We start from the raw sequence: 25,184 nt of genomic DNA, 5'->3' as shown, positions 1-25,184 counted from the left end.
TTGCCTTGCCTTTGCCTGTGAGTAAAACGAATTGGGAAGGTAGAGCTGTTCCAGGGGAGCCAAGTGGGGAGCCAGCAGCAGTGGGTGCTGGGAAGGAGAACACTCAGGTCAGTTCCTTGCATCTGGGGGAAGTGGTTGCAGGAACTAGTGCATCAAAAATGATAGGAGGGTAGCTAGTTTCACCTTCCCCAGTTTCTACACTATTGCATTTCCCCCCTGTGCTTCTGCTGGGAGCAAGGGCTGGTTGATGACAGATGGATCGTGTCACAGATGCTTGCTGCTGTTTGCATGGGCAGCTGATAGAGCAAAGAGGGACATAAACTCCTTTTGCTGGGAAACAGCTCTAGAGGCACTCGAGTGCAAGCACTGAAAGTGCTGCAGACGTGCTGGCTCAAGCTAGGTGCAATCTGTGGAGATGTGGAAAGCATCTCCCAGGCAGCACACTCCCCCTCCTTGCACTGCACACACAGCTGTGCGGAGGTCAGTAGCATTTGCTTCTGACCATGAAAAGTCTCAGAGTGCCTGAGAATGTGAGTCCCAAGCAAAGCAACCAGACCTTTTGTGTTTCGACTTACTGACCCAGAACTGAGCTGATTTGGCTCCTGGGGACAGGAGAAGCACACGAACAAATGAACTTCTCTTTCCTGGTGGGAAGCTGGTTTGATGTCTTATTACTGTAATTGCCAAATCTATCAGTCATTGCAGGCTGTCTCCAAGACTTCATCCCCTTTCACCCTCTGCTCCCTCTGCTCAGAAAGGATAGCCAGCCTATTTTGAAAATGCTTACAGAAAAGTGCTTGGGATTTATTTATTCTGGACTATGTCTTTGGGCATCCTTGTTCCTTTCTGTCTTTAAAGGTAAGCTCATCTATGGTTGTCCAGTTTTGTGTTTGGGTTGTTTGCTTGTTTTAAAATTAATTTAATTAATCTAATGAAATTTAACTTTGTTCTATATTATTTTTATTTTATTTTACTTTGTTTTATTCTATCTTTTTTCTATTTTTCTAACCACTAGCCACATCCTACCCCAACTCTGTTTTCAGAAGGACTTGTATGTGCTTGTAGTGTAAACTTTGTTCAAGTCCAGTGCCGCTGCCACTGAGTTCTGTAATCAATTTGTGTAAGTTTGTAGATCCCACAGGGCTGGGCATCTTCTAGGAAAGGAAAAGATATAGGGCTTTTTAAATGAGAAGTGAGTAATTTTCACTTTTAGAAATTAATTGAAATGTTTGTGTTTCCAGAGGAAATATGTTCTTGCTCTCCTTTAAAAATTTGACCTATCCATGCTTTCTTGGGGGAATGGTAAATTATAACTTCAGGCTAGGCAGAGTGGCTGTGAGAACTGTGTAGGTGTAATGGTGAAATGATGCTGTTCTACAAGAAAAATGACCTAAAGAAAATTCTTAGCTGATCATTTTCTATGCATCATCTGGGAAGATTTATATCTGCATGGATACATACCTTTAATAGTTCTGATTTTTTTTTTCCTTTTCTGACTGATAGTTATGTTAATGAGGAATCCTTCAGCAGCGATGGCTATAAATTGGAAATATCTAATGAAAATAATAACGGGCTTCTGTAGTCTAAGGGGTTACCTGAGACCAAAATATCTTCTGAAGTTTCAGCATGTTACAGACACAAGTAGGAACTGTGCAATTCCTCCAAAGCATGGAGGATTGCAAAGCAAACAATAAAGAATTTTTGCATTGGAAGGGAGGCAGGAATAGCCACGATCCTGAAAGTTGTTCAGGATTCCACACAAAATGTGCTTTTATTGCTCCCTAACAGCTGAAACCTTGCTGCAGCAACTATGAAAATTCCAAGTGTGAGAGGCCATGCATTTTACTCACAGTTTATGCATAGAGAAAGAAGGGTTGCCATTTTAAGGCAGGGGAAGTGGTGCACATATTTCAGAAGCACAGAGGCATGGGAGAGTGGATTATTGTTACCATGCAGATAATTCCTCCCTATTTTTTTCTGAATCCGCAAAAATCCATGTGATTCATTACTACAGCTCTGCATTTCAGCTGCCCAAGGTAGCAATGGTATTGCAGAAGAATATTTCCCCATCTTGCTAATTTGAGGATCTTGCTATCTTTTTGTAAGAGAGCTCTGTGCTACTTCAAGAGGTGAGAGAGCAGGCAGGTGATGGCATCTAGCTGTAACATGATCCACTGAGTCCAGTCCCAGTTTGAGCTGTTGTGTATTGTGTAAACATTGTTTTTACAAGTACAGAGTTTTCGTTATTCATCGGTGGGGATGCTTAATTTCTCTGAGTGGCACATGAAGGTACAAACTGCTTTTATACATCATTTGGAGGATATTTTGTTAGGTGCTTTTACTAGCAGCATACAAGTACACACTTTTACAGTCAACTGCTAAAGCAGAATAAAGTGAGCCTCTGAGTAAAGAGAGAGAAGAGGAGAGGTTCGGAGAGGAGAGGAGAGGTTCGGAGAGGAGAGGTTCGGAGAGGAGAGGTTCGGAGAGGAGAGGACTTTTAACAGAAAGCTGCTAATGAATATTTCCAGGTTTCTCAATGCATGCACATGGATGTCATAGCAAGTCGATCATTACTATCACCACAGTCTCTCATAGTGCCAAATCACAGAATCATAAAATTGTTAGGGTTGGAAGAGACCTCAAGGATCATCAGGTTCTAAACCTCATGTAATGGGCAGGGACACCTCACACTAGATCAGATTGCCCAAATCCACATTCAGCCTCGCTTTAAAATCGTCCAGGGATGAGGCTTCCACCACACCCCTGGGCAACCTGTTCCAGTGTCTCACCACCCTCATGGGGAAGAACTTCTTCCTAACATCCAATTTGAATCTACCCATTTCTCTTTTTTTCCCATGCCCCCTAGTCCTGTCACTACCTGACACCTTAAAAAATCCCTCACCAGCTTTCTTGTAGGCCACCTTCAGATACTGGAAGGCCACAATAAGGTCTCCTCAAAGACTTTTCTTCTCCAGACTGAATATCCCCAACCCTCTCAATATATCCCCATAGGAGAGGTGCTCCAGCCCTCTGGTCATCCTCATGGCCCTTCTCTGGACACGTGCCAGCACATCCAGATCCTTCCTCTAACAGGGGCTCCAGAACTGGACACAGTACTCCAGGTGGAGTCACACCAGAGTGGAACAGACTGGAAGAATCCCCTCCCTCAACCTGCTGGCTATGCTTCTCTTGATGCAGCTCAGGATGGGATTGGCTTTCTGGGCTGCAAGTGCACACTGCTGGCTCATGTTGAGCTTCTCATCCACCAGCACCCCCAAGTCCTTTTCTTCAGGACTGCTCCCCAGTCAGTCACTGCCCAGCCTATATTGGTGCCTGGGATTGCCCCGGCCCAGATGCAGGACCTTGCATTGGGTTTTGTTGAACCTCAGGAGCTTCTCATGAGCCCAGCTCTCCAGCCTGTCAAGGTCCTTCTGGATGCCATCCCTTCCCTCCAATGTATCTGCTGCACCACACAGCTTGGTGTCATCAGCAAACCTGCTGAGGGTGCACTCAATGCCACTGTCCATGTCGCCAGCAAAGATGTTAAACAAGACTGGTCCCAGGACTGATCCCTGAGGGACTCCACTTGTCACTGGCCTCCACTTGGACATGGGCCCATTGACAGCCATCCTTTGGGTGTGGCCATCAAGCCAGTTCTTTATCCACTGAATGGTCTACCCATCAAACCCTTACTGCAGCAGCCTGGAGACCAGGATGTGGTGCAGGACAGGGTCAAAGGCTTTGCTCAGGTCCAGGAAAATGATGTCAGTTGCTTTGCCTTCCTCTGTTAATGTTGTGACCTTGCCATAGAATACCACCAGGTTTGTCAGGCAGGATTTGCCCTTGGTGAAGCCATGCTGATAGTGCTCAATCACCTCTTTGTTATTCTGCCTCAGCAGTGCCTCCAGGAGGATCTGCTCCATGATCTTACCAGGCACAGAGGTGAAGCTGACTGGCCTATAGTTCCCTGGGTCATCCTTCTTTCCCTTTTTGAAAATGAGGGTTATGTTTCCCCTTTTCCAGTCAGTGGGGACCTCCCTGGCCTGCCATGACTTTTGGAATATAATAGAGTGGTTTAGCAACCTCATCCACCAGTTCCCTCAACACCCATGGGTGTATCCCATCAGGTCCCATGGACTTGAACACTTTCAGGTTCTTCAGATGGTCACAAACCTGATCTTCACTCACAATGGGCAGTTCCTTCTTCCAGCACCTGCTGTTATCTTCCATTATTCTGGGAGTGTGGCTGGAGCCCTTGCCAATGAAGACTGAGGTAAAGAAGTCATTGTGAACCTCAGCCTTCTCCATGTCACTTGTCACCAGCTCACCTGTTTCCTTTCTGAGGGGGCTCACACCTTCCCTAGGCTTCTTTTTACCATTAATTTACCTGTAGAAATGTTTACTGTTCCCCTTGATCTCCCTGGATAGATTTAATTTTAACTGAGCTTTGGCTTTCCTAACCAGGTCTCTTGCTGCTCAGGCAGCTTCCTTATATGCCCCCATTCCAGCTCTCCTTTCTTCCACTCCTTGTAGAGTTTCTTTTTCTGTGACAGTGTGTCCAGGAGCTCCTTGCTCATCCAGGCAGGCCTCCTAACATTCTTTCCTGCTTTCCTCTTTGTGGGTATACCTTGATCCTGGGCACAGAGAAAATGATCCTGACCAGCTGTCCTGGGTCTCAACAGTTTCTCAACTACTGAAGATCTCTTGTAGGACTGTTTGACAGGAAAGTTTTGGCAAAGATGAGGTTAAAAATCAAACCACAACAAAACAAAACCAAAGGTGAAGAACATGGTCATTTTTTCCCACTCCTTTCTACAACTTTTTCTTCAACTTGAGTCTGCTAGCACTACTGCTAGGAGCCCTGATAGACATGTAATTCATCATTGCAGCCCTGGAGCTAGTGATGCTTTATTGAGGCACAGGCCCTAGGGAAAATCAGAAAACTGATTTTAAGCCTCCTTCAGTCTCCACTGAAACATCACAGAGACACACATGCCTTCCAGGCCAGGTGTAATCCTTGGAGGAGCACTCAGATGATAGAAGCAACTATATAACCACATCAGGTGGAGAGACCTGAAAACCCTGCCCAGGGAGAAATTGGAAGGAAGAAATCACACCCACTCCCTTCTCATTTCTCTAGCCTGGGACCGATGGTGCAGATGACCCTGCAAGGTAGTTCTTATCCTGAGAAACATGACCCAGTGACTACATGGGCACCTAGCCTCTTTGAGGAGCATTGCATTCAGCTAAGTGTGCTGCTGAGTTTGAACATCCAGGGAGGTTTAACATGCATTTTGGTAGTCTACAATTAAACTATATGTCCTAATTACTGTACTTTTGTATCTTTTTTTAAAGTGAGGCCAGTGAAGTGCCACACATGCCAAACAGATAAGAGTGAGACAATGTGGTTTCTTTGCTCTGTTCAGTCTGACACACCAGTGGTCATTCTCTGGCCCATTTACAGCTTAGACTGGCCACTGCTGTGACAGACAACAAAAAATGCTTCTACAAATACATAAATGGCAAGAGGAGGGGCAAGGACAACATCCACTCCTTAGTGGACATGGAGGGGAATATCATGACTAAAGATGAGGAAAAGGCAGAGGTACTTAACACCTTCTTTGTCTCAATTTTTAATAGCAGGGTTGGTTGTCTTCCAGACAGCTGGCCTCCTGAGCTGGCAGATGGAGTCAGGGAGCAGTATAGTTCCCCTGTGGTCCATGAGGAAGTAGTTAGAGACCTCCTTAGCCACTTGGATCCCCACAAGTCCATGGGACCGGATGGGATCCATCCTAGGGTGCTGAGAGAGCTGGCAGATGAGCTGGACAGGCTGCTCTCCATCATTTTTCAACACTCCTGGCTCACTGAAGAGGTCTCAGAAGACTGGAATCTGGCCAGCGTGGTACCCATCCACAAGAAGGGCTGGATGGATGAGCCAGGGAATTCCAGACCTGTCAGCCTGAGCTCAGTGCCAGCCAAGATTATGGAACAGGTCATCTTGAGTGCAATCACACAGCACTTACAGGATGGCCAAGGGATCAGGCCCAGTCAGCAGGTCCTGCCTCTCCAACCTGATCTCCTTCTATGATCAGATGACCCACCTGGTGGATGTGGGGGGGGCCTGTGGATGTAGTCTACCTGGACCTCATCAAGGCTTTTGACACCGTCCCCCACAGCAAACTCCTGGCCAAGATGTCAGCTCATGGCTTGGACAGCAACACTCTGTGCTGGCTTAGGAACTGGCTGGAGGGCCAAGCCCAGAGAGTGGTGGTGAATGGTGCCACATTCAGCTGGAGGCCAGTCACTAGTGGTGTGCCCCAGGGATGAGTATTGGGCCCTATCCTGTTCAATATCTTTATTGATGACCTGGATGAGGGGATTGAGTCTATCATCAGTGAGTTTGCAGACGACACCAAGCTGGGGGCAGGAGTTGATCTGTTAGAGGGTAGGAGAGCTCTGCAGAGGGACCTTGACAGGATGGACAGATGGGCAGAGTCCAAGGACATGAGATTTAACACATCTAAGTGCTGGGTTCTATGCATTTGCCACAACAACCCCATGCAGGCTGGGGTCAGAATGGCTGGAGAGCAGCCAGACAGAAAGGGACCTGGGGGTGCTGGTTGACAGCTGGCTGAGCATGAGCCAACAGTGTGCCCAGTTGGCCAAGAGGGCCACTGGCATCCTGGCCTGCGTCAGGAATAGTGTAGCCAGCAGGAGCAGGGAGGTCATTGTGCTCCTGTATTCAGCACTGGTGAGGCTGCACCTTGAGTCCTGTGTCCAGTTTAGGAAAGATGTTGAGTTGCTGGAACGTGTCCAGAGAAGAGCAACAAAGCTGGTGAGGGGTTTGGGGCACAAGCCCTATTAGGAGAGACTGAGGGAGATGGGATTGCTCAGCCTGGTGAGGAGGAGGCTCAGGGGAGTCCTTATTGCTGTCTACAGCTACCTGAAGGGAGGTTGTCGCCAAGTGGGGGTTGGTCTCTTCTCCCAGGTAACCTGTGTGAGAACAAGAGGACACAGTCTCAAGCTGTGCCAGGGGAGGTTTAGGCTGGATGTTAGGAAGAAATTCTTCACAGAAAGGATGATTGTCCATTGGAATGGGCTGCCCAGAGAGGTGGTAGAGTCACCATCACTGGAAGTGTTTAAAAAGAGACTGGATGGGGCACTTAGTGCCATGGTTGAGTTGAATAGAATAGAATAGAATAGAATAGAATAGAATAGAATAGAATAGAATAGAATAGAATAGAATAGAATAGAATAGAATAGAATAGAATAGAATAGAATAGAATAGAATAGAATAGAATCAACCTGTGAGTTACTGCCTGCTACTGTACATGTTTACCTGCTGAGACTGACTTTTCAGTTTAATGAACCAGACTTCATTTTCACTTGCTAATCTTCTGTGACCATTCACTTGAATAGCTCTAAGGATGCTCTCTATTATCATCAGCACACCTGTAACTGTAGAGCTGCCCCAAGCTTGTGAGAAATCACCAGGGTCACAAGAGCCCTATGCAGTTCTACAGGCCTGGAAAATAGTGGCTGGAAATCTATCCAGCAGAGAAAGACCTGGAAGTGCTTATCAACAACTAGATGAATGTAAGTCCTGGCTTGTATCAGGAATAGTGTGACAAGCAGGACCAAGGAAGTGATTTACTCATCCCTGTTGAAGCTATACCTTGAATGCTGCATCCAGTGTTGGGCTCCACACTACAAGAAAGACCTTGAGCTGCTGGAGCATGTCCAAAGAAGGGCAACAAAGCTGGTGAAAGGTCTGGAGAACAGGTCTCATGAAGAGTGGTGGAGTGAACTGAGGTTGTTTAATTTGGAGAAGAGGAGGTTGAGAGGAGACCTCCTTTCTGTCTGCTACTATGTGAAAGAAGGTCATAGCAAGATAGGTCTTTTCTCTCTAGTAACAAGTGATAGGATGAGAGGAAATGGTCTCAGGTTGCACTGGGGGAGGTTTAGATTGGGTATTAGGAAAATTTCTCACTGAAATGGTTCTCAAGTACTGCAATAGGCTTCTCAGAGAGGTGGTTAAATCCCCATCCCTGGAGGTGTTTAAAAGGCACATAGATGTGATGTTAAGGAGCATGGTTTAGCACTGGACTTAGTAGTGTTAGATAATGGTTGGACTTCATGATCTTAAAAGGTCTTCTCCAACTCATAATAATTCTATGATTCTATAGATTTAGACAGAAAAAGAACTTAGAGGGAAGGGGAAGGCTTGGAGAGATCTCATTTTGCATGAGGACTTGAACAGCCTAAAGCCAGTTTGCAGACTGGACTGACAAGACTGTACACTCTGTTCCCTGAAGCTCAGCTGTAGCTATGTAGTAAAGACGCTCTGATTGCCTAGATCTCCACCACACCGAGAGATAAAACTAGATTGTAAATTGGAAAATACATGTCTGTGGCAGCTGAAGTGAGGGAGGATGTGATCTGTACAGACTTCAGGTTTCTCAGTTTAAACTCTGCTCGTGGAACAGGAACAGCTCTGTTAGGTAGCTTCTATTGGGGAAATCAAACTGGGGTGATCTCCAAAGGTGATAGTCTGCCCTGTGGTCAGTACCCTTCAGAGAAAAACAGGTTCCTCTGATACCCTGACAGTGCCCCATGATGCAGCTTGTACGTGATTTGTGCTGTTGCTCTTGACCTCCCAGAAAAGGCAGGCTCCTTCATCATAGAGCCATTCCTTATGGCAGCTGAATGCAACCAAAGAATTTTCCCATGTTTTCTCATCCCCAGGATGATCCAAGGCACTTTCCTCTCCTTATAGGACATGCTGTGCTCCAGCTACCTATTGTCTCAGTGGCCTCCACTTGATTCACTCCACAGAGTTAGTGTATGTGTTGTGCTGCCCTGGGAAAACTTTATTAAACGGACCTAACTGTGTCATGCAGTGGGTCTCACTGATGTTGAATATAGTCTATAGAAGAGGATGCTGCTTGGTGTTTTCATCACCTCTGAGTCAGTTGCTTTGGGAAACAAAAACACAAAAATAGGAGTTCATATAATGACGCAGAAAATACATTCTATAGTTCTTAGCCATCTTGTGCTCTTTTGGAAGTACTTGCTTATCTTGAGTCTGCAAAGTGGCAGAGCAGGTTGTGAGAAGTGACCTTCCCTTGAATATTGCCTCATTTTATAAAAGTTATTGCCAAATGGAAATCTACCTTGAACAGCTGTAGCAATAAGAAGAGGAGATAAAAAATTAGGTTGTTGTTAGATGGCTTGCAGTTGTGAGTGTTTCAAGCCGTAAGTGGGCAGCAGCTTCTAATTGGCCTCATTTTCATTCAGGTTTTACACACAATTCATAAAAGGCAGCTGGGCAGCTTGAAGTGTTCTAAGCAGAAGATGAGGCTTTCTAATACAGCCAAACAGCTATCCTGCAGCGTACACTCTGCAGCAGTGCAAGGTCTAAGCTTTCTAATGTAGTGTCAAAAGATATTAGGGTCCTCAGTTTCCATCTACTTTATAATTAAAAAAATGTGGTATTGGTGTGTCAGCCCAGGCACTTCAGTACTCCTGCCACTGCAAGATGGACTTATGTGTTGCCTGAAAACGACAACGACAACGAGACGGCAGGGTGATAAAGAAAAGATAGATCGGATGAGGCAGATCTGTGGGTAAGGAGGAGACATCCTTCTCTGGAGGAGGCCTGTTCCCAAGTCAGCAAATTATTTTGTCTTTAGGCCAAGACTCAGGAAGTTTGTATGCTGAGGACACAAGAGGGCAAGACAAATACCACAGGGTCACTTTCTGCTTTTCAGCCCAGTTTTAATCTCAAAGACCAAGCATATTCAGACATTGCTGTTGTGTCATGACAATCATAGTCCACCTGGACTTGCAGAACATTAGTTCTGTTTGAATTTTGATTTGTTTGCATGTCATTCAGGAGCATTAAATTGAAGATGGTGTAGTTTTAAAACAACAAAGCTAAGATGAAATCAGGCTTCCCAGATCATCATTCTCTAGAAGTACCTAATTTTTACTGTAGTTCATTTCTGCTCTTAGAATCAGTGATATCACCAATGCAGGCTTGACTGGCCAGGTGTATCGAGGACACCCACATATTTCATATCCATACTGATCCAAACAGTATCAGGACTTGAGGTTTGTACCTGAGGAAGAGACTATAGCTTCTAGCTAATCAATCAGGCTAATCAATGCTCACACTTTTTGACATTCAGAGAAAAAAAACTTCCTGATACACACCATGCTCAGCCACTTCAGATGCACATAAGCAACTCTGGTCTGAATCAGCCTAAACAAAGCATTTCTTACTGTTTCAAGTCTTCTGGTTAAATCTCCACAGATCGTGCTTGATTGGTCTCATATCTGATTTGCACAGATCCAGCCATTTATCTCATCAACACAGTATTAGAAGTACCTTTGTCTTCAGTGTGGAATATATTCAGACTCCTTGCTGTGAATTTTTATGTCTCTATTTAGAACATCCTTTGCCTTTGAAGACCTCAACCACCAAAGCCTCAGACTTCTTTCCCTTGATAAGCAGCCACTTCTGCTGTCACCAGCGAGCTAGCAGCCCAGCATCTTTCACATAGGCAAGCAGCAGCTTTAGCCTAGCCTAGTGAAAGCTCAGCAGTGCTGTTTAAAACAGTGATGAGTCTTGTCTATAGATGTTTTAAGTTTTTCTTCCCAAGTGGGAAACCATTTCAGATTTGGGAAAACGTATCTTTATGTTTTCCAGTTCAGATACTAAGCACTGAAAAGGAGGACAAATAAGGGGCCATTCAAGATGCAGTCAAAATTTCCATCAAGGTAGCCCATATTACTCTCACAGGGCCTAACACCATGTTGGACATTATCCAGTATTTGAATTTTTGATATTGGCCAAACACACAAATGTATATTTTTTAAAGCATTCCCAAATCCCATGTTCACTTTGAACATTTGTGCCTTGCCTGTACCTTCCAGTGAGGCTTGAGCATTGTGGGAAGAAGGCAGGAATGACCATCACTAGCCTTGCCGATTGCATCCTCAGGACCTTGTACCTTTGCTGCTCAGAATTGCAGTGCAAGTACAGCTGGCAGGCTGGCAAGACAGAACTTCATTGTTCAGGAAACTAGACAATGGGATCATAACTGCTGCAATATCTTTGGGGAAAAGAATCACTGCAACATCTTTGGCTGCACTGGGTTGTTCTTTTCCACAATGTCTGTGACACTTCAACCTGTCCTCTGCATTGCTTGGAAAAGTTAAAGAACAGTAAATGAGAAGAGGAGGCTCCACGGAAACCTTATTGCAGCCTTTTAGCCCTTAAATGGAGTTTACAAGAGAGTGTTCTTAGCAGGGCCTGTTGTGACAGAACAAAGCATAATGGTTGTAAACTAAAAGATTAAATTTAGACTTGATGTAAAGAAGAATGTTTTTACGATAATGGTGGTGAAACAGTGAAACAGCTTGTCCAGAGAGGTGGTAGAGGCCCCATCCCTAGAAACATCTAAGGTCAGGTTGGACAGGGGTCTGAGCAACCTACTCTAGTTAAAGGTGCCCCTGCATCACCTTATGAGGGTTTGAGTAGTTATCTTTAAAGGTTCTTTCCAACCCCAAACATGTCACCACTACTTGAGTAAAAACAGAGGCCATAGTTTTAAGGGAAGATACTTCTCTCAACTACAAAATAAAAGACCAAGCTCTTTCTGCCTAGAAAAGGCATGTCTGTGGCGAGGGAGTACTGCCTGCAAGAACTAAACCTGGGGTTTAATTTTTACTCTCTTGATATCTTGGGGACAAAATCACTTACATTTTTCTTCCTGGAAAGTTAACTTGTCTTCTTCACTTTCATGGTCCTGATGACCCTGATGTGGGCTTCTTTCTAATTAGATTGTGATATTTTCAGGGTGAGAAGTGGAACCTGAAGAACTGTGTTGTGCAGTAAACTGAAAAATTAATTGCAGCCTTTATCACTGTTATTTTCTGCACCGGGACTAGGAAAAGAACCTTATTCTTATTTAATCATCCTCTCAGTCCTAACCAGACTGGCCTATCTGTTTCCACTGAACTCATTATTACACCTTTCTGATCTCATATGACTATCCCAGGTCTGAGGTCTCCCTATGTGCACGTTATGGTGTTTAATGGACTTTTGATGGAGAGATGCAGATTCACTGTGACCCTTTTCAGAGTCTGTGAATATTCTCCATGGCTACTTCACTGACAGCACTTGGCTTGTGAAGTTCATAGTGCTTTCCCAAGAAGGGCTTTCCCTCGGTTTACTGGTTTGGTTGCTAAAACATGTAGAGGTGAAGGTATGTGACAAACTGGTCTGCAAGCTGGTGGGAGTGAGAAGTCCTGAAGCCCACATTAATACATGAATGACCATAGCACCAGTCTCTCAGTCATAGGATCTTGTTTATTCCCATTGACTTCCATTACTATTCCTCCCTCTACATCTCAAAATGGCTGTCAAGCGTCATCTTCAGAAGGCTATCGCTCTCTGAAGCATATCTAGTAAGGAGAATTCCCCTCTTCACCACTCCTCCAGCTCTCTCCTCCTGTGCTCTCTCCACAGCTGGGATTATAGTGTTTACAGTTATTTTACATGGAGCTAATGGAAACTAGCATTGCACTGAAATAATAGCTTTTTTTTCACTTTCTGCCTGTAGCCATTTCTATTTCTGACCTGAAACAGTAAGACAGTTTGGATAACTATCCTACATTTGAGAGGTATCCCACTGTTTATGTCTTAAACTGTGTCTCTTCACCTCACATATATATCTCAGACTTCAAAACATCTGGATCAAGCCAGCAGGAACAAAAATATAATCCCATCCTTTCATTATGTAATGGCCTATATTCTCTTTTTAGCATGTTGTCATGTGCCTAAAATCTTTGATATAAAACCTTTCCTAGCATACCCTTTAATACACATCTATGCTGTGAGTCCTTGTATCTGCTGTGAAAGAACAGAAATTACCAATACCAGGAAGATTTTTTGCCTAGGAAAGCATGGCATTTCTCACATTCCTCTGTTTTGGTTTTTGGTGGTTTTTTTGTTTGTTTGTTTGTTTTTGTTTGTTTGTTTTTTGTGTGTGTAAGATGCAGAAACAATCTGCATAGCGAGAGACAAAGATTAAAGACAAATATTACCCAGAAGGGAAGTAGATTAAAAAGAGGGTTTAAATGAATGAGGCATTCAAATACACAACATGTGCACACTCATACACACAGGGCTGAGGCAGCTGATGTGATTCCATTGTTTCTTGTGTGAGTACTCTTCCCTGAAGGTGTCATGGCACACAGTTTAAATCAAAGGACATTAAAAGAAATAATGCATCTGCAGCCACAGATTAAAGCAACAACATTGCACATAAGAACAAAAGCAGATAGGACATGTTTCTATCTCTGGGGATTAAGCGACATATGGCAGTGACATACTTTACATTCTCAGGACTCTGCAAAGTATACAAAATAAGGTGAGTGGTTTTTTATAGTTACCAAAGCTCTAGATCATGCCACATTGTTGTATATACTGTTGCCATTCCAAATCTGGATGCTAAAAATCCCTGCAAAATTACAGCGCTAAACTGAAAAGAAAAGAAAAGAAATTGTCGCAGAGAAGCTGGGGCAGAACAGTTTGCAGCTGTCAGGAAAATACTTGGGAATTCTAGGGTTTAACTCTTATGCCCATACATTTTACTAATGGCTTTTTGCTCTTTGAATGTCTCCATTACAAAAAGATTGCACACAGTCATTATGCAACAAAATATGACAATACCTCTCATTATAATGGCAATGTTTTTTCGTTTGTTTCAAAAACGGCAGAGCACCACTCTTACCAAACAGCAAAACAAGCAAACAGTTACAAAGTAACAATACAGAGAGAAAAAAATTACATAGAAGTTGTGAAATACCTGCAGAAGGTGCAAGGACAGTAAATACATAGAACAATCACGGTACTGCGGCCGTTTAGGATCTTGTATGAAATGTCACAGAATCACAGAATGTTAGGAGCTGGAAGGGACTTCAAAAGATCATCAAGTTCAAGTGGTCTGCCAGAGCAGGATCACCTAGAGTAGGTCACACAGGAACACATCTAGACAGGTTTTGAATATCTCCAGACAAGAGACTCCTCAACCTCTCTGAGCAGCCTCTTCTGGTACTGGTTCTGTCACCCTCACAGTGAAAAAGTTTTTCCTTACATTTTTGTGGAACCTCCTCTGCTCCAGCTTGCACCCATCACCCCTTGTCCTGTCACTAGACATCGCTGACAAGAGCCTGGCACTGTCCTCCTGACATCCACCCTTCAAATATTTACAAACATTAGTGAGGTCGCCCCTCAGTCTCCTCTTCTCTAAACTAAAGAGACCCAGCTCCCTCAGCCTACCCTCATAAGGAAGATGTTCCACTCCCTTAATCATCTTTGTGGCTCTGCACTGTACTGCTGTCAAGCAGTTCCCTGTTCTTCTTGCACTGAGGGACAAAATATTTAAAAATTTCTGTACTTAAAAATAAAAACATTCAAAAACAACAATGTGATGGACCAGGAATAGCCTGTTGATTGTAACTTAGAGTACTTTGCAAATAGTTTATGCAAATGATTGTAGGGAATTATGTAAAAAAAGTAATATTTTGTAATTCAGAGACACGTTAGAATGCATGTGTGATATATAAAATGATATGGAAAGCTTATTATATTTGGTCTGAAAACCACTGGACATTTATGTACCAATAACTCCCATAATCTTGTATGAATATGAATAAAGTAACAACTTGCATGTAACGCCCAGGTCTCCACCAAAAGAAATGAGCAACAGCTGGAAAATATTTAGTTAGCAACTGGCCTTCTAAAAAAGTTTTTAATATTATAAACATAAAACCAGAGAACAGTATGAACCACATGTGGGATGGTCAGTAACTACAGGTACTGTGGCTGAAAACCTCATGGAAATTCATATTCTTACAACACCCTATTGTTAATATATCATTATTTATTCTTTACTGCGCACAGCAAATCAGAAGTTGGCCCACATGGGGGACACTCAGTTGGACCACTTGGAGAAAACTCAGGGAGATGGCAAGGGCTGAACTCTTGCTTGTAGTTCAGGTATCTCTGCATACAAAACAGAGCAGAATTCTCAACCAGCCAAGGTGTGACCTAGCTTCACAGCTCCTAGGGAAGGTGGGATAGTAGATGAATAGCTTAGCTAGAGCTAGCTGCAGCTCTGACACCCATTCCTCCCAGGCAACACTGAACAGACTCCAGCCCAAACAGTTTCTTGCCCAGAGGATTCCACTCGAGTAGAGAAAGTGTAAAGAGGTTTATTGTCATTCTGCAGCTGTATGCCTAGAGGTCTGTATCTCTTCAATGGGTCAGGTAAAATTTTAAATGAACAAACTAGTGCAACCAATGCAACAATATACAGCACAAAAGGAAGGGGTAGGGGTTTACTAGTTTTTATGAGGTTCCTTTTCCTTTTCTCTTTATTTTTCTCTTTCTCCTTCTCTTTTTCTCTCTCTGCGTAGTATATCCCTGTCCTCGTGAACTGAGGAACCCAGAACTGGACACAATACTCTCTGTGTGATCTCACTAGAGGGGGAAGAGATCCTCCCTTGAGCTACTGGCCACCACTGGCTGGCCGTCATCCGGACATGGTGCTACTAATTACCATCCTCTGAGCCTGAGCAGTTCAGCCACTTTTCAGTCATTAGATAGGCAAACAGTTCACTGTTTGCCTATCTAATGTGCAAAGCACAGCAAATGTCTGTGAAGCTGCTCTCAGAGATGGTGTCAGAAGTCTTGCTAAACTTGAGATAAACATCATACACTGCTCTTCCTTCAAACTTCATTCAGCTTTTTGTTTCCCTACTGCTTCAAAGATGGTTCAGAACAATGGGGACACTGCTTGAGGTAGCAGGACATAAGAGGCTCTCTGTTCCTCAGAGATCATTTATCTAGAAAATTATCATGCCCTTTACTAATTACTTGTAGTTTCCTGCAGCATACATAGGCATGTAAGTCTGGGAAATTACCCTGGAAAACTTAAATATTGACATCTAGCTTTGAGCCTCATTTAAAAAATGAAAGAGTGCCACTGTTTTTGGTTAGATTTCTGTGACTGTGTACTGGCATACATTGGTGTAAACAATGTCCTACTGTGTAGGCAGTGGTAAAGCTTAGTCTACTACGAATTCTGAGAGATCCAGACTTCTCCATCACCAGCAAACATTCCATTTAGGACACTGAAATGTAGTGTCACAATGCATTAGCACAAGCATTAGTGGGGAAAAACCCATAAATCTCTCTGGAGGATAAAATAAAAAGTATTCAAAGATTCTATTTTAAAGAAAAAGTGTATGGACACGCAAGTCTGACTTGTCACCCACCTTAGCTCCTTTTCCAAAGCAGCTGTAGCAGAGAGATTGGCAGTGTGATTAGATTATCCAGGTCTTTGTGATACCAAGAATTGCCACAGGACACTCAAAGACTCTTCTGCTGCTGAATCTGGGTAGTTTTGTAAGCAAGATCATCCATCACAGAAACGTGGTCACCAGTGTTAACACAGCAGGTTTAAAAATAAATCAGCTGAGGCTGTGTTAACATTTCAGATACAAGAGGTTGCGAAGTAATAGGATCACATTACAGAAGGGAGAAAGATGTGAAGAGAAGATGGAAATCCAGGTGCAAAATTGCATCTCCGGGCTCCTTCAGCTCATGAAGTTTAACAAACACAGGGCCCTGGCTTCAGTGTGGTTGGAGCACACAATTCAAAACCAGCCTTCTGAAGCACACAGCACACAGGTTATGGTCAGGTTTCTCCAAGGACAGGCCTCTCTTAATGGAAGGCTTCTTTGATGCATCATAACAATGGTAGCAGGGCGGTCTAGCAGCCCAGCTGGCTGCCAGACTCTGGTGAAAAGCATTTTCTTATAGAAGCTGAGGTAAACAGCTTAAAAGGAAGGTTAAAGGCAAATATTATTTAAATACTTCAAACTGGGCAGGTGTGTGAAAAGATGCAAATTTGCTCAAGGCACTGTGCCTTTTTTCCATAGAAAAATGTGTAGCGATTTTCACTGGTTTCCTTTCCACAGAAGGACCTAACAAGGGAATTGGAGTCTGCCAAGACACTGGAAAGCAAGCTCTAAGGCCCTAACAGAGGACCTAAATCACTGTCTTGCAGGGAAACCTGCTTAAGTTGGTGAAGGAGAAATCCTGCAGCCAAAGTTTTTGCTTGCCAGCAATGAAAGCGCAGCATCCAATATTGATGTGTCATCAAGAGCTATTGGAGCAGCTCTTACAGCATCTGCACCTCTGGATCCCCATAGGCACATAATGTGTGGTGGAAGAACAGAGAGGGCCCATGAAGATGATGTGTTGATGTAACTTAACAAAATAAACAAAAATACTCTTCCTTCTTGTTGACCAGGCACTGCCATATGGGAAAGCTAAAAAACTCCCTTTAGTATCAGGAAAACTGAAGAGAGCACAGATTAAACCAATTTGTAAACTCTTTAAAAGCTACATTAATTATTAGCTTTAAAGGGCATGGCTGCTGTGTCGGAATGAAGCTTGTTCCATACTAGAAAGGCTTGATGAGCACAGTGAGAGTCTGGGGAAGACAGAACTGGTTATTACAGTTTGTTTGCATGGTCCAAAATATATTCATCATGACCTATGTGAAAGGAGTTCTGATCTCACGTGCAGAAGTCTGAGCAGGAATTAAAACAAGTAACACAGAGAGACCAGGAGCTGCGGTGGATAAAAAATGCTTCAGTCCGAAGTAGTAATAATTTGATAGTGCAGACGGCCTGCCTGGCAGGGTCGGGCTTTCTACAGTCCAGGGAATATGCTCACATGCTGACAGGACTGGCCTGGCTCATGACCATCACTTTGTTAGATGCAGCTATTATGTAGACCTCAGGCTGCCACAGGCCAGAGGACCAACCCCTATTCTTTTTTGGAGGTCTCAAGCTTCTGAGCAATGTATCTTAGCAAAATGCTTAGATTCCTACAGGAAGAGACCCAAAGCGTTGCTTCTACTCTGCCCCATCCATGGTTGTTGTGTCAGGGAAACTTGGTCATACAGGTTAGAAGGGTGCTCTCCACACCCACCCCAAAGATGGGCAACAGGAACATCTGGTAATTTAGGCATAGACTGAAATTCTGCTAGTCTTTAACATACTCATATGTTTTCATGACATCTTCTATATGGAGCCTGTTTCCAGTGGAAGCTGAATTAAGCAAGTGACATCAGAAATTCCATGTCATTGTACACATCATATATCTAGCCTTCATACCACCACCTTGCTAGTTGTTAACAAAGTGTGCTGCCATCGGAAAGTAAAAAGGCAAGAGAAGTAGCCTAAAGCCTGGAAAGTTTGCCACACAAAATGGAAGAGAATATGAAGAATGCTTGTTATTGTCTCCTGAGCACAGAAAAGGTCTTGATACATAAGTCTTGAGAAATAATACCTGTTAATTATGCTGGGCCAACACACAGTATGTCCAAGTAACACCAGCTCTAGCTTACAGCAGCCAGTCTCTAGCAGTTAAGAAGAAAATAAAACCTCTCTTGACTGTCTTTCAGAAAGTTGTCTTCTGATGTTGGAGCTGCATCACCACTGATGATTGGTGGGAAGGGTGCCAAGGAAAGAGCTCATGCTCAGAGCCCCAAAGGCTGTTCTGTGATTTCTGTGTTAGTAATGAGTTAAGAGAGCTAGTAGATGTTTGTGTTTTTTTCAGAGCTCATCTGTCACACGTGCAGAAAAGATATGTTTGCCACACTGATGGAAGGCTTTGGGAGGAACTGCCTTCAAATTACAAAGCTATTAAGAAGGGCATTTCAACAAACAAACAAGGGGAGCAGTATGACTGGCCACAATGAACTGTGCCTTCTTTCTTTTCCCCTAGTCTCTCAGCAGGGTGAAAGCCAAAGACGCTTGTACCGAGAACTGCTGAGAAACTACAATCGTCTTGAACGGCCAGTGGTGAATGACTCCCAGCCCCTTGTAGTAGAGCTCCAACTTTCTCTGCTGCAGATAATAGATGTGGTAAGTTACTTGCAATTCTGTTCCCTACAGCACCTATTCAACATAGCAAAACTGATCTTTCAGACTATACTAATCCTCTTCATCAGGCTATCCAAGATGAAAGCAGACCATCTTTGGTTAAGTGTCCTGCCTAGATGCTGCAGTACATGTTTTGGCACTTTGGAGAAGTGAACAGCCACCTAAAAGCACAGCCATCTCTGGTACAATGTGGACTGCAAGAAGATTAATTATGTATTTTCCCCAGTTGTTTTTAAAAAAAACAAAAGGCAATAACTGTGGAACTGTGTGTTAGTATAAATGATTAATGATACATTCTTCTCAGAGCTATGCAGGATGCAGTAACTGAAGACCACGTGCAGTATTCAAAACTGGCACTTTTTTGGTCAGACGTTATAATGGAATTGACGTCTTCTCTCATTGTGTCTTTACCATACACTGCAGCTGAAGGCACTCTCTTAAGAGGGGATTAGAAATACATAGAAGCAAAACACAGAGCCATGGCCTTCTGTCTTGATTGCAACATTTTCTTTTTCAGAATTGGAGATCTGACCCATAGAAAATTTTCACACAATAATGCAAGTCCCTTTTCCAAAATGAAGATGGTTCTTTACGATAAACCTTGCTATATGGAGAGAATTTATTTCATTCAGGTGGAAGAAATAAGCCAGAAGAACAATGCTGTCCACTTTTCCTGTTAACACATAAAATACTGTGAATATGTTGGTGGTCCTTTCATTTTTTCTTTACATAGTCAGTATTAAGGGCTGGTTTCCAGTACACCACCACTGACATGGAGGAGGCAAGGAATAAAGAGATGTGCAGAACTTTGTGTGGTTGCAAAACAATTTGGCAAATGCCTCAAATATTTAAACTTAATAAATCACTCATGGTCTTTCTGAAAATGCATAGTGCACCTGAGGCTCTCTCTGGAAGTGTAAGCAGGACCCTGAAAATCTAGCTGTCCACTTCTGTACCATATGAGTGGTGGTCTACCCAGCTGTGCTGGTCCTGGAGGCAGGCAGCAGCCACTTGGGCAGGGCAAGCAGCTTTCTTTTTTGACGTGTTAGCAACTGCATTGAGCTGGAAGAGACAGGAGATCAGTAGTCTCAGCTGAAGTCACTTATTCATGGCAGGAGCTCACAGTCCTCTTAATGAACGAAAGAGCACAGCTCTTACAGCTAATGTCAAGTAAAATCTTACAGCTAATGTCAGGTAAAATACAGAAAGCAATTATGGGTCTAGTAGGAGTGTTTTAGCTTGAAAGACCTTGCTCCAGTGATTTTTCTAATGGTATTTTCTTGCAGTAATTTGAAAGTTGGGGGTATCAAAGGGAATCTTGAGTCTTAGAGCTATGACTGTACATTTTCAATGTCAGACAGTCAGGAGTCATACAAAGCCTTTTTTCAGTTGTGTTTCACATTCATATATGAAAACATATATTATGCCAATGTCTTTTACAATTAATTTAATTCCAGTCTTTCCTTTTGATTGTCCACAATAGGAAAGAGGTAACCTTAATCTCCATCTCTTATTGAATGCAAAGGCAAACATAGTGAACACTGATGAAAAGGCTGAGGTACTTAATGCCTTTCCTGCCTCAGTCTTTAGGAGTAGGATTTGTTGTTTTCTGGCTACTCAGCTGCCTAAAGTGGAAGACAGACTGGGAACTGAATGAAACACCCATAATCCAAGAGGAAATGGTTAGCAACCTACTAAACCAATTTGACCTACACAAATCTATGGGTCTGGATGGGATCCACAAGAGTACTGAGGGAGCTGGTGGAGGTGCTCGTCAAGCCACTTTCCATCATTCCTCAGCAGTTCTTGTGAACTAGGGACGTGCAGCTGACAGGAGAAAAGGTGGTATCTACCTATAAGAAGGGCTGGAAGGAGAATCGGGGGAACTACAGATCTGTCAGGCTGACCTCAGCACTGGGAAAGGCTATCAAGCAGAGCATCTTGCATACCACTATGCACCACATTCAGAGCAACCAGGTGATCGTGTCCAGTCAGCATAGGTTTGTGAAATGCAGGTCCTGCTTGGTTAATTTGGTCTTCTTCTATGACCAGTTAACCCACTCAATGGATGAGGGGTAGGCTTTGGATCTAGTCAACCTGGACTTTAGTAAAAAACTTTGACATTGTGTCCCATGGCATCTTCTTGGAAAAAGTATCTTTTAATGGTTTGGATAGTCACTCTGCTAGATAGAAAAATAGTTGGGTGGACAGGCCCAAAGAGAGGTGTTGAATGAAGTTACATCCAGTTGATTAGTAATGGTGTTCCCAGGGCTAATACTGGGGCCAGTTCTGTTCCATGTCTTTATCAATAAACTTGATGAAGAGATTTAATACACCCTCGGTAAGTTTGCAGATGATGCCAAGTTGGGTGGGAGTGTTGTTATGCTTGAGGATTGAAAGGCTTTGCAGAGGCTGTATCAATGAGCCAAGGCCAATGGGATGAAGTTCAATAAGGGCAAGTTCTGGGTCCTGTACTGGGGTCACAACAACCCCATGCAATGCTACAGGCCTGGGGTAGAATGGATGGAAAGATGCCTGATGGAAAAAAACCTGGAGGCATTGATGGACAGCCCAGTGAATATAAACCAACAGTGTGCCCAGTTGGTCAAGAAAGCCAACAGCATCCTGGCCTGTATCAGGAATAGTGTGGCCAGCAGGAGCAGGGAAATGACTATGCCCTTGTAATTGGCATTGATGAGGTTGCACCTCAAATACTGTGCTCATTTTTTGGGTCCTCACTGCAAGAAATACATTGAGGTGCTGGACCTTATTGCTCTCTACAGTTATCTGAAAGGATATTGGTAACAAACTGGGTGTTGCTCTGTTCTTCCAGATAGCAAGTGACAGATGAGAGAAAATGGCCTCAGGTTGTACTGGAGGTTTAGGTTGTAGATTGGGAAAATTTCTTCACTGAAAGAGTTGTCAAGCACTAAACCAGACTACCCATGGAAGTGGTTGAATCATCATACCTGGAGGTATTTAAAAGACATGTGGACATGGAACATGGTTTAGCAGTGGACTTGTTAGTATCTGGTTAATGGTTGGACTTGATAATATTAAACGTTTCTTCTAGGCAAAATTATTCTGATTCTAAATGATTGCACATGCAAGAAATAAAGTTTTGCTGGCCTCCATCTCTGCACATGCTATGGATGTCATGGCATTAATGACTTTGTCCTAGGCTTATGGTCTCTTTCAAACTGTACTCATAGTGATTTTAAAAAACATCCAAAATCACCTGAGGTGTTTCTCTCGCATGATGTAAAAAGATGGCTGCCTGGCTAAACCACCAGACTGAAAATCCACACTGCTCCCATCTGTCCCTAAATCAGGAAGCGATGCAGAAATATGCCAGTGCCAAGCAGGTCACGAGCCTGGACACCATCACTCAGTCTCCACAGCTGACTGGAGAAACTGCAGTGTCCATGTGCTTCAGCTGCTGAAGAAAATACTTGTTTAAAATGAGGGTTGTGATTGCCACAGTGATGTAAAGAGCAGCAGGCAAGGTACAAATGAGAGGGAACCTTTATTAGGTGACATACCATGAGGCAAACCATACTTGCCTGCTAGGCAACGATCTGTTCACTGAAATAGGAGGCCAGAGATAAGCATACTCTGCCTCCTCAGCTGCTCTGCCTGGCACAAGACAAAGCAGCTGGTATACACAGTAGCTTCTTGCTCTAGAAAGGGGATAGACAGCATCACAGTCTTGGCACTAGTAAAGCATAAGGATGCTTTTTTCCCAGGACTTGTGTATCTAGCTGTGGTGGTTTGAGCCTTAACTGGGATTTAAGAGCTCAGATGGGGGGCAAGACTGAGAATCCCTTCCCTGCTCCCCCATCCTCCTTCCCAATCAAGAGAAAAAAGGAAAGGGAAGGAAGAGGAAGAGATAAGGGAAGGAAAAAAAAGGCAAGAAAGGGGGATAAGGGAAAAAGGGAGGAGGTAAATCTACTGAGAAATAATTTGGAGTTAGTTTGGAAGTAAAGAGATAATTTTTTTTTTTCTTTAAAAAAAAGTAAATATAACAATAACAGGAGGAGTTCACAAGGGTAAGGAACAAGGATGGATAGGGAGATATACAAAACCAACAGTCCTTTGAAGAAGTGTAGGTGCAGCAGGGAGAAAGACCAGGCCTGACCACGTGGTAGAGAACCAGGAAGCCAGCAGTGACTCTCTTAGTACTTTTGTCCCAGCGAGGCAGAAGCAAAAGAGAGCAAATGGCTGCAGTGTCTTCATTTTTACAGGCTTGCTGGACAGGGAGGGGGAGTGGAACAGACTAACTCAGTTTCCCAGGGGGGAAACCCCCCTCCAGGGAGAGCAAGGCTCTCACAACCCCTCCCCGCCCCTCCCCATCCTGCCCCCCCCAGCTTTCAGGATGGATGTAACCCATCAGACCAGCATGGTTCATTACCATAACAGAGCAGGGTGCTAGGCAAGGTCCCAGCCTGAGGGGACCTCATGAACCATGCTCCCTGGGATGTAAAAGATTACTTAATTCTCTCAGAAGTATCATGTCCTAAGGCATACAGAAGTACTGTTGGACTCACTGGGACACAAGTATAGAACACATCCAAGAGTACCTGGAATAAAAATTCTCTTTTTATTTTGTCTAATATCCCAGCCAGTTGATCAGGCTACAGCAATTAAGAAAGGACACATGGAATTTTTCACAGCAGAGGAAATACTCCCTTTGGCTCAGTGTGATAGGCGATTTCTAGGTAGAAATCATCAGTCATCATGAATGATGGTTTTCATTGCTCCTGTTGGCATTTGCAAGGGACCTTATTGGAAGAGGTCTACATTCCTTATGTGGAAGCACTTTATGCCTGTGATATTATTTTTCATTACCTTTGAGCCAGGGCATCAGTACCACTGCAACAGCAGCCACACTGCACCTGGCGGTCCACAGGAAAAGGTTTCTTTATTAGATTACTAGGCTTCACATTTCCTCAAACTGCAAATTTATATGAACAAAACCCCAAACCCAACCAACCAACCAAAACCACACACACAAACCCCCAAAACTCAAACAAAAAAAAACCACAACAAAAAAGCCAAACAGTCATTGAGTAGAATAGTATGAAGAATAAAATGATGGCCACACCACAAATGTATTTGACATGTTTACAACCCCTACAAATAAGGAGCCTAATTCTAGGGAAAGTGGTGTGAATCTATGAATCTACAAAGCTGCTGCACGATGCTGTGGAGACAATAGATGCCTCAAAGTCCCCTTCCAAAAGCAAACACACCTCTGAGATTTTCAATAATGAATGGTTTGTTGGCTCTCTGCTAATTACACGAACTAGCCTCATGCAAGAAGTAGTGCCTAGCTGCCAAGCTGTCCCTGACAATGTTGTCTTCTGCAGAGCCACCCCAAGAACTGGGTTGTTCAGCATATGCATATGTCAAAGTTCTGGATCTCTTTAGTTTGGAGAGGAGACTAAGGGGTGACCAGATTAATGTTTATAAATATGTAAAGGGTGAGTGCCAAGAGGATGGGGTGAGGCTCTTCTCGGTGATGCCCAATGACAGGACAAGGGGCAATGGGTGGAAGTTGAGGCACAGGAAATTCTATGCAAACATGGGGAAAATTTTTTTCACTGTGACAGTGATGGAACACTGGAACAGGCTGCCCAGGGGGGTTGTGGAGTCTTTCTCTCTGGAGGTATTCATACCCCACCTGGATGTGTTGCTCTGTGATCTGCTATAGGTGGTCCTGCTCTGGCAGGGATGTTGGTCCCCTCCAACCCCTAACATTCTGTGATTTTGTGATTCTGTAGTACTTTTCTCCTCCATGGTGACCCTTCCAGCTGCCAGTGACCTGGAAAACCACTTCAGCAGCTAGCAGGTTGCACAAATATGTAACGGCACATGATTATTTTATCTCTTGCGGCAATTTCCTCCTGTTTTAACAAGACATAAAGGAACTGCAAGCACACACTGACAAGCCACATAAATACTGAACAGTCCCCCAACGACATATAAGTAATTCTGAGAAGCCCAAATTTGCACCATTTTACTGTATTTTGGGTCTCAAACCTCAAACAAATGCTATATCTGAAAAATTTAGTACATAGTGATTTTATTTGATCGAACGGTGTGTAAAAGGATTGTACAACCTAAGGACTACAGAATCATCCCAAACCTGA

The 25,184-nt window shown here is 43.6% G+C and overlaps 1 protein-coding gene across 1 annotated transcript in view; it reads left to right on the top strand.

The window, feature by feature from the left end:
• Positions 1–377: 377 nt before the first annotated feature.
• The window catches only part of LOC104304949 (neuronal acetylcholine receptor subunit alpha-7), a 55,904-nt gene continuing 31,097 nt past the window's right edge, over positions 378–25,184 (top strand). The window contains exons 1-2 of the mRNA XM_009905744.2: positions 378–858; positions 18,875–19,014. Of these exons, the coding sequence (XP_009904046.1) occupies positions 780–858; positions 18,875–19,014 (219 nt within the window). The 5' untranslated portion in view covers positions 378–779. The remainder of the gene's footprint in view (positions 859–18,874; positions 19,015–25,184) is intronic.

The sequence above is a fragment of the Dryobates pubescens genome, chromosome Z (assembly GCF_014839835.1).
Source record: "Dryobates pubescens isolate bDryPub1 chromosome Z, bDryPub1.pri, whole genome shotgun sequence".
In the NCBI taxonomy this organism is placed as follows: domain Eukaryota; kingdom Metazoa; phylum Chordata; class Aves; order Piciformes; family Picidae; genus Dryobates; species Dryobates pubescens.
Note: the sequence above shows the minus strand (reverse complement) of the source record. Positions and strands in the feature narration are given on the sequence as shown.